This window comes from Enhydra lutris, unplaced genomic scaffold (genome assembly GCF_002288905.1).
Source record: "Enhydra lutris kenyoni isolate GAN:26980312 unplaced genomic scaffold, ASM228890v2 scaffoldscaffold69, whole genome shotgun sequence".
Lineage (NCBI taxonomy): Eukaryota > Metazoa > Chordata > Mammalia > Carnivora > Mustelidae > Enhydra > Enhydra lutris.
Window position 1 is genome coordinate 1,332,668 of NW_019154153.1, and position 18,571 is coordinate 1,351,238.

The 18,571-nt window shown below is 45.6% G+C and overlaps 1 protein-coding gene across 17 annotated transcripts in view; it reads right to left on the reverse strand.

The window, feature by feature from the left end:
• Nucleotides 1-18,571, reverse strand: part of LOC111159674 (calcium voltage-gated channel subunit alpha1 C) — a 621,933-nt gene that overhangs the window by 163,793 nt on the left and 439,569 nt on the right. For all 17 annotated transcript variants that reach the window (XM_022522246.1, XM_022522244.1, XM_022522241.1 and 14 more), the window contains exon 9: nucleotides 15,018-15,190. In XM_022522246.1, the coding sequence (XP_022377954.1) occupies nucleotides 15,018-15,190 (173 nt within the window). The remainder of the gene's footprint in view (nucleotides 1-15,017; nucleotides 15,191-18,571) is intronic.

The following is an 18,571-nucleotide window of genomic DNA, read 5'->3' on the forward strand; positions in this document are numbered from 1 at the left end:
AGGCATGGAAAATAATTTTGGGTCATCAACAATTCCCTTCAGTTTCACTGATCTGATTAAACTTAGAAACGGAAAGGGGAATTTACAAATTAGATGCTATTCTCTATTTATTACCAAAATGGTTGCTTTCCACTACATCCAGGAGATACAGTTGAGATCTCATTAAGTCTCAGCTTGTGATAACATTTACTCCATAAATCTCCATCGCATCCAGTGAATGAAACGAGCATTATGCCAAAGACCACATAATGGATAAAAATCAAACCTCTGCCCCCTTGGAAGAGAGTTGACCTTTTCAAGCCTTAAACATATTCAGCTTTCCTATCCTAAAGAAGCAGTTAAGCATTTATTCTTGGTACTCTCTTAACCATTTCCTGACCACTGGCTAGCTGGCCTCGTGGAGAGAAATAGAATAAGGATATTTCTGATACTTCTCTGCATGGATTTGAAGAATAAAGGGGAGAAGAGGTGAGAGCCTGAAGAAAAACTCTATGGAATGATCCCATCCTCTCACAGAAGTTAGAAAGAAATGTTGGCAGACAAGAAATGGAAGACAAAGCAGTAATTTGTATGTCTCATTCATTATATATCCTCTGCTGTATCAGATCTGGCTCTTCCTGGCTTTAGCTCTGACACAGTGACAAGGCAGGCCCCAGTCATCTGCTCCTAATGGCAGAGCACCAGACATTCGGGCCAACCCCACTTTTCTCCCCCCATCCCCACCCCCTTTCTAATGGAGATTCATTGACCCTTTGCTAGCAGTGTTGAGAATACAAAGTTCTCGCCCTCACAAGGTACGCCACCCAGGAGATGGTAGAAAATGGATAAATAAATAGACGTGCTATATCTTGCAGGCCTGAAGTGGGTGTGCTAGGCATGAGGAGTGGGGAGGGTTACAGGAGGGGATAGAAGGTGGGAATGGGGACAACGCAGTTCCAAAGACAGATGGTGGAGCTGGACTTTCCAGGTAGGGAGGACAGAAAGCATGCAGATTCCAGGAGGGTCTTTGGAAGAACAGGCTGGCTTTCAGGGGTTGGGGAGTCCTGCAGGAGACCCAGTGCCAATTCACGAGTCTGGGAACTGCAGGTTTCTAGAATTGACTGAGGTATGATGGACTGGAAAAATCTAAATTTGGTTCAGACTCCTAGGACTAAAGCAAATGTATGTCACCTTAGAACTATAGGAACAAAACAGAGATCTGGAAGGGGTGTCCAGAGCTGTCTGACCCCAAACCTCGTTTTACCAATGAGGAGACTAAGAACGACTGCCAGTTGGTAACTGAGTGGGGCCTGGAAGCTTGGCTGGCCTGTTTTTTTTCAGGGTCCTCAGGGCCACTGCAACACATGGGACTGTCCCCACCCAAAACTATTATCCTTTTAGGAGAGAAAGGGGAGGGCCATTCATCTCACATTGTGTGTACCCTCAACTCCCCCTTGATTGGGGACCGCATAGATTAATGTGATCATGGAAGTTATAACTGATGAAAATGATCATATACCATCTGAGAGGCTCAAGAAGAAGTTCTATAATTTTTACTAAAGCTTGGGATCTTCCTGGTGAAAACCAAGGCCCTTTGCCTGGTTGTCGGCAAATGACCATTGCAACTTTCATAGTCCCTGTGGAATGGCAGAACAGGCTGCAGGTCGAGGGGCCTAGGACCCTCTACCATTTGCTTTACTTTTCATGCCAAGCAGAGGCTCTCCTCTCAGGTGATAGGGGCGATCTTTTTCTCTGCCTCTGCTGGGCACGGCAAACATCACACCAAGCTTTGAGTCATATCAGCTTACCAAAGCAAGTAATAATAAATATAATGAGACTCCAATTCTGAGTATTTCTGACAAGAAAGGGGTCCTCAATTTTTTCTCGCTCGTGTGTGTGTGTGTGTGTGTGTGTGTGTGTGTGTGTCTGTATCTATATGTCTGTGTTGCTATTTTCAGAGAATTTTGTTAACATAATAACTGGCCTGATATGAGATACCATTATCATATCTCATGAGTCATTGAAATGAGATATAACGGTTGGACAGGCTGATTTGAAGCTTGGAATTGGTAAGGTAAACAAAGGCTTTTCCCCTTAAAGCCAGCCTGTCAAGCATATAATTAAGGCTTTCCACCTCATCAGTAAGTCATTGAGAACAGATCTATTATGTCACACCCAACCAAAGCACAGACAAGTTTCAGGGCCATTGTAATAATTCTTTAACAGCTTTGAGCCTGTGTTTATATTTTCTCTTGACCTCTAATCTTGGACTGTTTGTGTTCTCGAGTATGAGCCGCTGTGAAGTCCTGTGCATGGGTTAGGTTATGCAAAACGAGCTTTATGTTGGCAAATGATTTTTAGAGCATGATTTAGGGAGCATCAAAGGCATTTTTTTTTTGTCTAGACATTTAAAAAATATCTTCATACCCATATCTTTTTGTAAAAAATAAAAATAAGACAAATTAACACCAAAGAAACTTGTCAAAATTCAAATGTGTATTTTTGGAAAGGACAAACTTTAACTTACTTTCATCAAAGTTCTGTTTTAGTGAATCACCCTTGCAGATCTTTGCTGGGGGTAGTTTTGGTCAGTCTGATGAACTAATATGAATTAAATCTCTGTTGCCAGGAGTATGTATTTGTATGAATCTAAATAAATGGCTAAATCTTTCTTTCTCTTCCTTTTTTTTTTTTCTTCCTAGGCCATCTGGAGATATCACCTGGAATAGGACATTCGACTCTCTCTCTGGTCTTCTTCGGTGACCTTTGCAGAGACCATTCATTCATGAGCTTTATTTTGGGAATCAGGTCTTCTGGGCAAACACATTTTTCTGGCTCATCCTCCCCTTTGAGGAGGGTTGGTGCTGAGTGTCATGATTCATGTGGGTCCTGCTGGAGGATCCGAACTGGGGGCAGGAGGAGGAAAGTTTGGACTTTCCAGTGAAGTCCAAGTTTAGGATTGAAATCAGGTGCTTGGAAATGAACAACACTGCTTGTTCTATTCTGGGAGGCCTTTGCCCAGTTCCCACTATGTTACCCTTGAGCACATTCTGTGGTCTGCCCTGGGAGTGTTGATACCTGCACGCATCTTTGAGAGAAAGTAAGTTTGTGAACACCATGAGTGGGGAGAAAATCTGCCCTTTGCTGTCTTCAGAAAACAAGCCAGTCTTAGAGGAGATAGAGCCCTATAGAAATAATCCAGATGCTTCTTTTAGACCCCAGGGCACTTAATAGGTACGTAAGGCGTGACAGGACACTGTGTGGTTCTGCCCGGAGGCTAGGAGAGAGACTCAGTGACCGGGACACCCCTGTGTGCCCTGGGGCTTTAGGATTCTGTGATTTTCTGATTGTGCTGGAGCCATCCACTTGACTTGAGAAGGAATCCAGGGTCTAGTATAGGGACACAGAAAGGTCACTGCAATGGACTGAATGTTTGTGTTGCCCCAAATCTGTATGTTGAAACCCTAATCCCAGTGTGATGGTATTGGAGGTGGGCCTTTGGGAAGTCATTAGATCATGAGTATAGAGCCTTTAAGATGGGGATTAGTGGCCTCAAAAGAAGGGGTCAGGGAGATGGCTTGTGCTCTTTTTACCACATGAGGACACAGAAAGAAAATAGCCCTTTATAAACAGGAAGAGGACCCTCCAAGAACTTGACCATGCTGGCACTCTGATCTTGGACTTCTAACCTCCAGAAGTATGAGAAATAAATGTCTCTTGTTGAAGCCAGGCAGTCTATGGGAATTTGTTCTAGCAGACCAGATGGAGGCAGGAATAATACTTAACTGGCCCAGTCTTCCCTGTTCCAGCTTTCCCTTTCCCCACTGCCTGCAGCCCAGCCTAGCGCTGACATGTTGCCTTCTGGATTTAAGAGTTCCATCCATCTTCCCAAGGGACCACCTTTCTACTGAGCAGCTCCCTTAGGGTGATTCTCTGTTGTTCTGACCAGGCTCCAGTCCCGTCCCACTAACCACGAGGCTTAAACGCAAAGTGATCACAATGATTAATAGTCCGGCACTTACAGCAGGTACTATAGTTATTTAAGAGGATGAAATCTTTCCTATTATATGGGAGCATAAATCTCTCTGGAAACACTGTAGTTATCACCAGAGGCATGTGCATTTCCATTTGATGAAGTAATCCTGAAGGATGGAGCTATCAAAGCCCTATGTTTGGGGTTGTTACTCAACCTTTTTTTTTTTCATAAGCCACTTAATCATAAGGGCAGGGATTAAATGGGGGTAGAGTCACTTGAATTCTACATGTGGCACCTGTCAGGGGAAAGGCACTGTTTGTTGGTGTGTTTAGTCATGGAAAGAAACAGGACTGGAAAGCAGGGGCCAAGGACTGACAGAGCTCCCAGACAAGATAAACCAGCTCCCAGTGGGGAGTCCTTCAGGGGGGCAGGTCACCGCTGTAACCCCTCCACCATCCTTGGGTCTGGAAAAGCACAGGGAATATTTTCCAAAGGCTTCTTGGTCGGCTAGCCCCCAGGACTCTCCTAGTGGATGCAGGCGACAGGTGGAAGGCCATCTTTGCAAACCATTCTCCTTCTTTGATCCTCATTTTGGCCGTATTGGCCCCTGAAATGACTGATCTCCCTGCTTCCAGCTTCTCTCTCCCTACAACCATTGGTTCCCATCAAGGTCGGGGTGGCTTTTCCACAGTGACCTCTGCTTAAGTCTCTTGGGTGGTTCTTCCTTATTCACAGGATAAGGTCTATATCTGAAGCCCTCTGGGACCAGGGCTGTCTTCCTTCTTGGCTCAATCTTTGGTTTCTCCCCATGCACCCTAAAGTAACATTTTTTTCCTTCCTCCTCCTCCTCTTCTCCTCCCGCCTCCAGTTACTTGCCTCTATCCTTGATATATATGGCTCCCTCAGCTTACAATGCCCTTTTTTTTTTTTACCCTTTTGGCCTTCTGAACTGTTCCCAGTCTTTGGGAGGGCACAGCCTCTGCCCTGTGTTCACCCAACCCCAGTTGTTCTTCCCCCTTCCCGCCCCTCTACCCCAGCACTTAGCTAGGCTAGGTTTTCTAGCCCCTGGAAGCTAGCTGGAGCTGAGAAATATTCTGGTCAATGAGGTGAGGATGGGAGCCATGCCCACACTCCTATGTCTGGCCATCACACTCCCTCTCCCTTCCCTCTGCTGCTGGCCTGATGCAGAGGACCCATGGAGGTCTCTGAGGCCCAGGGGCTGGTAGAACTGTGAGCAGGAAGACCTGGTTCCCAAAGTCTGTATGGAGACGAACTTCCCCTCCTACCAACACCAAACCCACACTGAACTGTGGTGCAAGAAGTAACCGTCACTGTGTCAGGCGCCAGACACAATTTGGAGGTTGCTTATGACAATGATTAGCCCACCCCGACTGACACAGCCCCTTTCAGAATCATTCCCTGGGTAGAAAGCCCCATCCATCCCCTTCCAAACGCCACTCCTTTGCCTCCATATTTCTCTATTACCTTTTCCATTCCTTCAACTCATTGCTATGACCTGCTTGTGCATCTGTCTCCTTCACTAGGCTGTAAGTCCCCTTAAGACCCTGCCTGTGTTTTTTCGTCTTGATATTCTGAATGGCAGAGGTCATTTTGGAGGTTTCCTCCAAACTCTTCTGCTACTGTAAGGCCAGCAATCTCAGGGTCTGTCCCCCTTGCCCTGGCCTCCCATGCCATGTGCCCTGATGATGGAAATGTAGTCCGTGGCTGATCTCCCTCCATCAACAGATGAGGATTTTCTACCGCAGCGAGGAATGACAGAGGCAGGAGCTGTCACTCCTTCTCCTTCACTACCAGCCGTCTGACAGGTAATATATCTTGATGTGACATGGGGCTTTTATCTCCCAGTGCTTATGTGGAAGTAAGGGAGGGGTGGGTGTTGGGAGCCAAGGGCAACTGTACTGTGGGTTGTTTTGTTTGGGGGCCGAACACTGGTTTTCGGAGAAAATAGATCAAAGGGAAATTTAGAGTGATTCATCTCCCCTTTGATCCTTTTGCTGAGCTACTTCCAGCTCCCAGGTGTGTCGATCTGTTTGCAAAGCCCCAAATTAAAATCAAATCAGGGCACCTACCCTGGGCGAGCCTGAGTGGGCAGATCCATTGGTCAAAGGGTTTTGTGGCTTCAGGTAGGTGAAAAGACTTCTTCGAAAACACCACATATGAACTCCTCACTGTGAGGCTGTCCCTGGCCAGAGATTATTCTTCTGGGCCCCCACCATGCCAAGGTTCCTGGGATTGCTGGAGGCTTGGAAGGGATGGCCCTGTAGCACTGCACAATCCTGCATTATCATGGGAAAACCATATCACAGCCTTCATGGGGTTTGCCAAGGAAGGAGAGTGGATGATCAGTGAGTTAGAACACCCCGTTCCTGAACCATTCTGGTGGCACTCTCTTTTAATCAAGTCCAAAACGGTCCCTGAACTGAAAGAAACTCTGATAGGTCATATAATTCATGTTTTCTTTTAAGCAAGACTGTCTCTTAAACCATTCCAAATGGTTTTTTAAAAAAAAAAAAAAAAGATGAAACAGATTTTATTTTAAGTAGGTTCAATGCCCAGCATGGGGCTTGAACTCATGACCCTCAGATCAAGAGTTATGTGCTCTACCGACTGAGCCAGGTGGGTACGACCTGTCCCATGAGATGGATAGTTTTTGATCTCAAGTTAACTTATTTGTTTTTGTTTTTGTTTTTGATTTTTGCTTGAACAAGATAATGTCACCACTTCCTTTCATGTTTCAAATGTAGTTCTTATAAAAATAAAGCTAATCTTTTCTCTTTCTTTAAAAATCAAACTCATGCCCCTTTTTGTTAACATTTAAGATCAGTTTTCCCTGCCACTGTTTTCCCTCTACAGCCCTCCCCCTCCTTCTTTTCTCTGCCCATCTTGCTTTGCCCATTAGACTGAAGGTGATCAGTGCTACTGATTTGCTACAGAGCAAAGCCTACTCTGGCCTCCCAGGAGGGTTAGCTGGCCCTCTTCTAGATCCCTTCTGGTTGGAGGAAGAGGACAGCCCTCATATCACTGAGGGGAGGGACTATGGTATAAGGAGTATATAGGAGTATAAAGGAACATAGTACAGAGTCAGCAGAACTGGGATCAAGGCCTGCCTAGCTGAGGCTGGGCAACGCACAAGCTATGTGACATGAACAAGTGAATTTCTCCAAGCCTCAGTTTTCCCATCGATAAAATGAAGATGGGAGTATCGACATAAGATTATCGTGGGGAGGGTTAAGTGAGATAATCTATGTCTTTCCTATCTTGCATGCAAGGAAAAGACATGTCCCCTATCATGCCCTTTCCCTTGTCTTGCCTCTATCAGGAGAACCCATGAAGGGCTGGTATGTGTCCGCTATCCAATCTCAGAACCCAAAAGCACAAGCTGCAGAACAATGACTCCCCCTCAGGAAGTCTCCCCCTTGATCTATTGACCACCCAGCTTTCTCTTTCAGTGGGTCTAGAATTCTAGCTCCTTCCAGCTGTTCTTCTAGGCCCACTTCCTCAGCCCCTGACTCACTTCTACCCACATTGTCAATGATGGTACATTTTCCGAGGGCCTATTGTGAGTATGGCTAAGACTAGACAAAAGGTATTTGGCCAAGTAAGTAGAGACATAAAACCTTAATATTCTTGATCCACAGAGCTGGGTTTGATTCAATTCAGTTCAATATTTTTTGGAGGAGGGAAGTCTCTGAAATATGAATCACTGTCCTGGATGCTAAGTGGGACAGCGAGTAAGAAGTTGGGAAAGCATAGTGTTTGCCTCCTGAGGGTTTTTTGTACAACGAGAGGGCTGGGCCATCTGTATTGACACCAGTGAGGCGGGGCAGAGGTCAAGAGTATCTGGCACTGCCTGTCGTGAGACGGAGAGTCTAGGAGGACTGAGAGAGTCTGGGAGGACTGGGCAGGGTCGGGGCAGGTGAGGAGGAGAATGTATGTCAGGCAGAGATGCATGGAAGTCCAGAAGCGAGGAAGTAGCAGGCCTATCTGAAAAACAAGAGTAGTCTGGTTTTGTTGAAGGGGAGTAGGGAGTGATATATTAAAGCTGTTGGCTGGGATAGATCTGAGGTGCTAAGAATACAGGGGGAAAAGGCTTGGGCTTTATTCTGCAGCTGTGGAGAGTCATTGAGAGCTTCTGAGCAGGAGACTGACCTGCTCTAGAAGTACGAATTCTGCTCTACCAAGCAGGGTGTATGGTAGTTTCCCAGGTGGTTACTACCTTGGGGAAGAGGGGCGGTAAGAAGGGGAGGGAGAGAGCCAGGGGATTTCGGTGGGGTAGGGGGACCACCTAAGGTCTGGTGGCTGACTGAATGGAGGAAGGATCACAGAAGAAGAGGAGGGAGGAGAAAGAGGGAGGAAGAAGTCGTAGCCCAGTAGCTGGTCGCTTGGAGGGTGGCGAAGCTGCTAAGACAGAAGAGGGCTCAGAAGACACTAGTTTGGGCTGAGACCCTGCCTGGAAGGCAGAGGGTGCTGTCCCCCAGAAGCTGGAGAAGAAGTGGGTCTTCCAAGCTCTGGGGCCCCACTGAGGACTCCTGGTCTTGCTCAGTTCTTCAAGAGCTAACAGCCTCTTTGCTCTGCCTCTGTGGGGCACATGGTTGGCCAGTGCTCCCAGGAAAACAGTTCTCACTTGTCCCGTTGCCATGGCAGGAGCGGTCTGGTGGCTCGGTGGGTGATCCTTTGTCTCTGGGAAACCTCAGCGTTGCCTAGCAAGTGCCTGGCTGTGTGCTTGCTGCCATGGGCGTTTAGGCAGTAAAGGCTAAACCAAAACAAAGGCAGGTGTCTAAAAATGTGTAAGGAACTGTTTTTTGGCATGTTTCTCAGCGGATGTTGACTCTATTCCTTACCATAAATGTAACCATTTGTTTTCTGGAGCTAGTTGTGTGTAACTGTGTTGGGGCACGAGCCTGCCTCATTCTCCTTCCTGTGGCATCCCCATGGAGCCCTGGGCTCTACAATGGTGCAACCAGCTTCCTTCTGTCTTGAGAAGGTGCTATGAACTGGGAGTCTCCCTGAGTGGGTGGGGGGTGGGGTGTTGGAAAGACTGCACAGGGGCCTCCTGAGCGGGAACAGAGCCCTTACTAACTTATGATGTCACAGACCAGTCAGGCACCCTTAACGCTGACCTAAGGCTGAATGGGCAGGCCGTCAAATACTGTTAAAATGCTATGTACCTTTTTCTTCTTCATTCCTCCAGGAGCCTACAGCCGCCATTCACTGAGAAGGCTTTCATGGTCTCCCAACAGGTCCAGGTCAGCAAGCTTTACCCCCAAACTGGTTTTGCTTTAAGAAATTTATGGCTGATCCATGAGATTGGCACACCTGACTTGTCCCTGCATAGTCGATGCCACCCCTCCAGTAGCTCTCCACAGCTCCCCAGGCTGGGACAAGGACACGCTTCAGGGCCAGAGTCTTCTCCAAAAGCAGACGTGCTACCTTTGGGAAGGCCCACCTGGGCCTCTGTGATGACATGATTCCCCACGTGAGGTACTGCATACAATCCTGGGTCCAGAAGCCCCACCTAGGGGTACTGATTAATACAAGAGCCAGAAGAATCCATGAATGAGTCTCACAGTGGAGCCCCAGTGTATAGTGTAGGGAGCACTTGGAGAGGGAATCATCAGTGATGCCAAAAGACAGTCACTCTGAGGGGACAGAATAGGGAAGCTACTCAAGTCTGGTGATGGTCTGAGCTTCTCTGCTCAGGGCAGGAAAGAACACGCTTGACCCAAGCCTGCTTATGCAGACGGACTCACAAATTCTTGTAAGTCCCTTGGCTTCTACGCACACTATTATTTCCAAGGCTTGGGGCTTTGTCAGGGAGGAGGGGCAGAAGGCGAATTAAGGGCGGCTGGCTGAGGACCTCACAGTGTGGCTTAGCAGGCATGCAAAAAGGGGAAGAAACCCTAGGGCCATGGGAGCCCCTAGGGAGGGTTAGGGAGGGTTTTTGCCCAGAACTGTCTGAAAAGGCTTCTGTGAGAAGCTCCACAGTGTGGTAGAATGAGTCTCATATGGATAATCAGGGGACCTGGGTCCGAGTCCTGCCCTTGTTAATAACCCACTCAGGTGAATTATTGTTCCTGTGTTGGATTCTGGTTTCCGCACTTTATCTCTAAGGCCACATTCTAACACTAAAGTTTTAGGGTCCCAATTAGGACCAGTGGGAGTTAACACAGGGGACAAGAGATCTCTGGGGTCTGCATGGAGTCTGTTTTCACTGAGAGGCATGCGGTCATGTCCTCTAACACATGGTAACTAAAGGGAGCAAGCTGAGAAGGGAATCAAGGAAAAGACAGTTGTTAGTGTTTCTTCTCATGATTGCAGAGCCAGATCCTTGGTGGGATTCTGTCACAGAAATCCAGATGCCTGGCAACCCCTGACCACAAGTCAAGTCCAGGGTAAATGCGGATTTCACTGATGAAAATGTAAAACAAAAGGAAAGGTTGGAATAACGATACACATGCCCTTGACACGTATATAATGTAAATCAGTGATATTCAGATTACTGCTCTCAAGCCACACGGGGCCCTTTTGTGGGCAACCTGCAGCTCTCATAAGCCCTCAAATTTCCGTATTTCAATAATCCACTACCCTAGACTCTGCGGGGCACAGAGCTGTCACGCGGCTTCGTCAGCTAATGATGATTGCCAAAGTGGCTCCCGTGTCACATAACTGAACACCATGGGCGTAAATATTTAATCCTGCTTATCTATGTGGAAATTCAATGTTTTGGTCCTACCGTCTGTCTGTCTTTTATAGGCTCATCCACATAAATGTCTGTCTTAGACTGCAAGCATTAGAGGTCTGTGAGTGCATTTAAATTGTCTTAATGGCACGATAGAGACACTCTCATATGGATCGATATTTAATACGTGCAGTTTTTTGATCCTGAGGAGGAAAAAGAGAGAAGAAATTTCTGACTTTCTCTCTTTCTCTATGTCTCTCTAATGACTGGCCTTCTGTCCGATTTGACATTGAAGCTGGGAAATGGGCCCAGCTCTTGGAGCAACGTGTCTCTCTTGATGACAATGGGTTCCGTGTCCGTGATAGTTTTGTAAGTGGTGCCTTCACAAGGGAGCCTTCTTGCTGCTTGGAGGGGGAGGGGTGAGGGGGAGGGTTCCACATTACCCCAGTCTTTATCCAGGAGGAGTAGAGCTTGGAGGCCAAGACCCATGCGTCTGCCTGCTTTGGAAGTATCAAAAATGCAAAGTGCACAAGCATGACTTTTGCTTGCTTCTATTCTTTTTGGCACCAAAATAGCTCTTGAGTGTCATTTTCTCTTTTTCCCAAGGCTGTCTGAAGCCAATCGCAGAGGCAATGGCTAGTACTGAAATGACTCAAGATTGAGAGAGAATGCAAGGCTGGCTTGTAGATACAGGCAGGCTGGTTTGCGTGAATCTCTTCCTCTCCTCTTTCTTTAGATGGCTCACAGCTAGACCACGTGTGTCACAACAACAGGAGGTCTGCAAACAATGCCTGATACCATCCTGTGAAGTATCTAGACCCAAGAGACTCATGAAAGAAGACTCTCATTTGCCCTCCAGCTTTGAACCTCACTATTTCACCCAGTGGTGGCCTCCACATTGCTAAGCCCAATGACCAGCTTTTAGTACTCACCCAGCTTGGCCTCAGGGCAACACAGATACTCCCCCTCTTTTCCTCCTGTCTGTCTGTCTGACCATACCTTTTTAAGTCTCCCTTGTTGGTTCTTCTTCATCACTCTTGTCTCCAAACATCACTGGGACTCAGGTTCTTAGGCTGCGTCTCACTTCTGTCTACACTATGCCCTACTATCACAGCTGGGTGACTATTGACTCTACAAATTATAATTCTGCCCAGGCTTTTCCACAGACTCAGATTTATCCCAGTTGCACACTCAACATCTCCACTTGGAAGTCCAATGGACATTTCAAACCTAAAGGTCCAAGATGGTTTTCCGGATACTCCCGCCCTGACATCTTTTCCTGTCATCATCTTCCCTAAATCAATAAATGATGATTCAGCTCTTACTACTGCTGAGGATAATTGTCTTGGGATCTCCTTGAATTCTCTGTCTCTCACATCCCATATCTGATATGCCAGCAAATGAGACTATTCTGGAGCCTGACCCACCACGTCGTGTTACCAGCATAAGGCAGCACCATCTCCCGGGGCAGTAGCCTATCTGGCTCCCTGCGTAACCCTTGTTCACTTCCATTTCATTCTGCATGTGGCAGCTGGGGGGATCCTGTCAAATATATATAGGCTGTGTCACTTCTCAGCTTGAAACCACCAGGGGCTTCTTGGCTCACCTCTAGTAAAAGTCCAAATTCTTACAATGATTTTCATGATCTACTCTTGGTTAACCTTGAACCTCATCTCCTACCACTGTCCTTGTTATTCACTCCTACCTGGTCACATTAGCCTCCCTTCTGTTTCTATGTCCACCATCCTCCTACCTTGACGCCTTTGCATGGGCTAGTCCCTCTGCCCAGAATGCTCTTTTCCCAAATATCTATGTTTCATTTCCTTATTGTCTTCAAGTCTTTATTCAAATGCTACCTCCACAGTGAGGTATTTACTGGCCACCTCTCAACACTTCTGTCTTCATAGTACTTGTCATTTTGTCACTCTCTGACATACTATTTAATTTATTGTCCATCTCCCCACTAGAATATAATTTCCACGAGGGCAAGGAAGTTTGACTATTTTGTTCATTGCTATATCCCCAGTGCCTAAAACAATGACTGGCACAGAGTTGCCCTTAGTTGATTGATGGTTGGAGGGAAGGAAGAAAGAATGAACTAGAATATATTTTTGCATATAATTTTACTGGCCACATTGTTTGTTCTGATAACTTAAAGAAATGCTTCCCTACTATGCTCTTTTACTCTGTTGTCTTCCCAACCCCTGTTCCTTCAACTTCTTCAGTGATTTTGTAGGTTTGCCTAGAAAAAAATGAGTCGTTGGATCCCCTCTTGATAAGCCCAGATACCACAGAATGTGCCATTGAACTTCCCTTGTGCTGGAGCCAACTCTGGGTCACCGGTGCGTCTAGTAAGGGCTGATGGGGATTCTGCCTGGAAGTTGCCAGAACCATCGATGAAGAGTGATAATACCCTTTTTCCCTTAAAAATTTTAATTTTTAATTAAATTCCTTATTTATAATTTTTTAATTAAGTTCCTTAATTTTGGAACTGCAAAGAACTGGCAAATATACTAAACTGTAATCTTTTAGCAATTTCAAAGGCCAAGATATTACTTTGAGACACACATGTAATTTGTAGCAGCACTTCTCCTCTTGTATTTGTTTTGAAGGGCAAATTATGAAGTTTTGAAGAAGAGAATATCGTTCTGAAGCCATAGACTTGCCTTTCCTGCAGGTCTGTTAGGTTGCCAATTCCTTAATAATTTAATCACATCAACTCTGCTTCTAATTGGAATTCTCCAATAGACAGTCCTTTGGACCCGTTTTCTGGCTCCATTCCTAAGTTTCTCACATTCACTTCACTGCAAGTGTTATTTTTTTTACTCTCTATATCTTGCTTTTTTGAATACTTATTCCCTTGCCCCATCCCCTAGAACTCTTCCACCATCAACTCCACAACTAAAGGAGCTAGGCTCCCATTCCATCCTCCCAGGACAGACTGATTGAGGACAAGAAGCAGACTCAAAAGTGTCCTCCAGCCATGTGGTGAGAGACACAAGAGCCTCCGGAGTCTGATTTCTTCTGTATTTGGGCTTATGAAAATGAGGCAGAGACCCTGTCCATTGGGGTATGCAGTTCAGTATGCTCTTCCTAAAGCTTAGCCAGCAGTGTGGGCAAATGGGCCTTGTCAATGTGGTCTGCTCTAGCAGCAGACAATACTCCATGCTGGAAACTCCCTGGAATTTATTCACTTAATGGGCAAGGCAAGGAAGCAGCATACTTCTCCTTGGAAGCTCTGGCTTTAGCCAGAGAACAGAATAACTATACGTCTCTGTGGATGGCAATTAATTGCCAAGTGAGTAGGGGATACTGCACATTTTAAATAACACAGTAAGAAGCATGCTCATCACCATTAATCATGAGTTAGGGGCTTCACCCCGACTTAAGGTGAAGAGAGGAGCCAAGATGCCAATTCCTGTGCCTTAGAGGTAAGTTTCTCTGTTACTCACAGGCCAATTTATTTATTCACCATACCATTCAGTCCACAAACGAATCAACTACTCCACAGTACCATCAACAGTATAATACAAGCTGCCAGGCATTTTTCCAGAAAGACCCTCAATGGCATCATTGTTCACTGTTACAATCCATCAAAGGTGCTGTCTTTGAACTTGCAAAACTACTTAGTAGAGCATAAAGGTCTCCTTAGGTTATTAAATTATGTTGTTATGAGTCCCTTATTGTTTGTGTGTTTTAATTTTGTATTTGTACCTTGAGCAGAATTATCAGAAAGGGAACAGTTGATAGATGTATTAAATCAGTCTTTGAAATGAGGGAGCAGAGATTTTGTTCTCTATTCACATCTTTGACTGTCTTCTTCCCTCTTCCCTCCACCTGCTCCTTCTCCCAGATTCCCAATTAGAACTCAGTTACTAATGAGCAGAAACACACAGAACTCAACTGGGGAGTTTGAACACAATGGACATAATGCCTGCTAATAAGGACAAGAAACTAAACTCATATCTTTATATATGTGTGTTAGGATATATGTGTATACACATTCCTACACAATAGGACATTAATACTCTAATGGGAAGACCATAATCTGCCTCCTGCCCAAAAAGATGAGCCTGGAGGAGGATGTCTGATTAAAAAAAAAAAAAAAAAAGAGTCCACCTTAGCAAAACCTCAACCGTCTTTTAGAATCTTTCTAAAAGGAATATGAAGCTTTACAGATCAACAGCAATTATATCACATCTGTGACGAATTTCTTTGAGTAGAGATGATTGTTATCAATGCATCGAATATTGCTCCAGCAAGACAAACTATAAGGACAAGTTGGTCATAGACAGTCTTGCTGTTCTGGCCCCTGTCTCCTCCCTCTCCCGGAACCTAACCCAAGACAGAAAGACTGCTCACTGTTTCGGGGCTTTTCCTCATCCATGCCTTCATCCTCATTCTCGGGGTCAATGTCCTCTGCCTGGGTGATCCAGTCCAGGTAGCCCTTCAGGTCCTCTTCTAGCTGCTGCTTCTCTCGAAGCTTCTGGAAATCTCCCCGAGCCTTGGCCTTCTCCCTCTCTTTGGAAAACTCTCTGGGGAGTGAGAGCAGAGGGGCAGGGCAGCATACAAGAAGGAGGAAGGCCAGGTGGGCGGGATGGAGAGATGGAGATAAGAGAAAACAAAGGGATTAATTTCTTCACACCAAGAGACCCACCCACCTGCCCCAGCTCTCCACAGACAGCCTTCTCTCCTCATCCCAGGCTTTGTCTCTATTCTCACATAAACAAAGTCTCCAAAGCAGACATTCCTGATGCAGGCCAACAGAGTACAAAGGGATGGATGAAGTCCATTTCCCTCATTCTTGGATCACAGTCATGGCCTTTGCCTTTTAATAACAACTATTCTCCCGTGACCCGGAAACCCCTTTCAAACAGTCACTAAAACCCCTCCATGACAGTTAGGGACTGTGCACTTTCATTCCTGCTGGAACTGGGTGGCCACTGGAAAACCTCAAAGTATGTCTGGGTGACAAAGGCGTTAAGGGCCGGTGGCATGCTGAAGCCCACTCAGCCGCACTGGCTCCCAGGAGCCTACCAGACATGGTTCTTTGCTGTTTTAGCTTCACTGATGTCTCCTTGTGGCTTGAAATTGGCCATGGTGGGAATATTTACACCGTGAAAATTGGCAAATGCTATAAACGAGGGCTCCCCCCACCCCAAAAGCCAATTGGTAGATATTTACCACTGATTTAAGGCCCAGGAGGTTTAACCACCTCAACCACTCTTCTCATTTCTAGAGTTTGTTTTGCCACTTTTAACATGCCTGGAAGGATTTCTAATCTAGAGAAAGTTCTTCCCCACAAGGAGACAAATGAGGACTCTAAACACAAGAAAATGTCCTGGGGGCTGCCCTTACAGTTAAAAAAGAAATCTAATCAGGCTGGAAAAATACATAAAAGCAAGATGATATGAAAGTTAAATGATGCATTCAGTTTAAAACAATAATGGGTAGAAATTGCAATTGGATTGGGATTTGCTGGGAGAAAGGCCTATTGAAAAATTTCTGACAGAATGGTATTTCTTTCCTATTTTCTGATTCTGTCCTGATTTTCTCTCTGACTTCAAATTCACTTTCTGAGCAAGGAAGGGGCTGGCAGCAGAATGTATTGATCAAGAAGGCTAGTTCTCAACTCTCAAAGCAAGTCTGTGTCTTTTCTTCCAAAATAGGTATATTAGGAGCATTTTGGTTTTTGATATTCACTTTATGGGAAACGGGCCCTCAGTGGTGTGTGTGCACACACATGTGTGTGTATATATGTGTGTATGTGAGAGGGTAACATGCACTGGGCATCTCGGTTAATTCACAGAGACAGAATTCCTCCTTCTTTCACCAGTACAGGCCTCGTTCAGGGCAGGAGGCTGCAGAAACCACCTTGAAGGAATTTCTTGAAAAGCACCTTAGAAGGAAGGATGCAGCAACAAACCACAGGTAGACGAAAGCTCCTGAATCCATCCAGTCATTTAGGGACGGCTCTACCACCACCTCCATTTAGTATTTGCATTTGGCTTGTGTTGCTTAGGAGAGCACAGATTTTTAGTCTTCACCATTTTCGTGGATAAAAAGGGGTTAGGACTGGGAGTGGTCTAGGGAATTTTTTAATTGGGAGATGTGGGGACTCTCAAGCTAATGAGTTTTCTTCAACTGCTGTCTTCATGATGCTCTGCTTTGGATGGAATTTTCTTCTTAAATTTGATTGAATCCAATTATAATTGGATTGAACTTGCTCTTTCTCCGGCTTCCTGCCAACTGGCAGGTACCTTCATTTCCTTCCCAGGGAGTTTAATGCCAGGGAAAAGGCCAGATTGACAGCTCAGAATGAAGATGGAAGCTTTAGCCTCACTTTGTTCCCTCCCTCCTTTTGCTGTTGGGGATGAGCATGGATAGATCCCCTACATCTGGTCATACCACCTGGCTGTAGACTTGCTCTCTGGAGACAGTCACTTTATACAGCAGTTCCTTCCCCATGCAAATTGACTCCAACAATTGCGCTTCCAAGACTTTCTCTGGACTTTCTGCCCACACACATTTGCATTCTCTATTTCTTTTCTGTGGAATGGGTTTTCAGTTGTCAGGGGACTGAATAACAGAAGGTTCACTTTAGCTCTTTTGGAATATTTCACAGAGGGTTAAGTTCTAGTTACAGAACAATGACCCATCCTTCTTCTGGAGTCAGGAGAATAGGGCTGGGATCAAACTGGAGTAGGAACAATTGACCCAGTCCTGTGTTACAGCATCTGCCCCGTGGAATGAAAGCTCATCATCCACACCCTAAGACTCTGGGGAGCTAACATAAACATTTGTAAGGAGAAAAGAAAATGAAGTTGTATTCGGGGTGTGAGGGGAGTAGAGACAGGGTCAGATCTGAAGCCTTACTGGCTTTCACTGGCTCCAGTGGAATGAGGGGCATAACTTGGCTTGTGGCTGGATGGAAGGTGAGCCAAGGTTTCTTTTTCCAGACTCCACTCAGTAAGAGATTTGCAGGGTGGTGGTATCTGATTCTCTTTATCTTCTCGCCTGGATACCAGCCATATGCCTGCTCTGGGGACTGAGCTAATGAAGACATGAAGCCCCAGCCTGACAGGCTGTGCTGGGCCCAGGGACCAGAGCTGGCTAGACAATCAGTCACAGCCATGGGATTTGTCATAAAGCAGGAACACAGCTCTTGCCAGCAATGGCCAACATGAAAAATGAGGGGTGGAATGGAGAGCTGGGGACCAGTCTCACTAATGTAAAGCATGCAGAGGGAGGTGTATGTAGAAAACCCAATCAATACAGAACGCTGGGGCTCTGGGCCCTCTGATAATCAACAGTCGATTCTTATTATTCATAGGTTCTGTATTTGCGAATTTGCTTACTCGCTAAAATTTATTTGTAACTCCCAGATCAATATATATGTACCTTTGTGGTCCTATGCAGACATGCAAAAAACTGGAGTCACATTCGCAGCTGAAGTTAAATACGGCAACACTCTACCTTCTTGTTTCAGTTCTCATACTGTAAACAGTGTACTTCTGATGATCTCTTTAGTGCCATGTTTGTCACATCTCTGTGCTTTCTGTTGGTGGCTTTTCTGTTAAATAATAGTCCCCAAGCACAGTGCTGCAGTGCTGTCTAGAGTTCCTAAGTGCAAGAAGGTTGTGATGTGCCTTAGGGAAAAAGTACATGTGTCAGATAAACTCTGTTCAGGCATCAGTTAGAGTGCTGTTGGCCATGAGCTCATGTTAATGAATCAACAATATATATTAAATAAGATGCCTTTAAACAGAAACACACATAAAATAAGGTTGTGTATTGGTTGGTTGACACAAATGTTGTGACTAGAGGCTTACAGGATCCTCGAATTTCTCCTGTATTTCTCCCAAGAGTCCAAGAGTAATGGCTTAGTATTCATTAATTCAGTGTTCATAGTGACC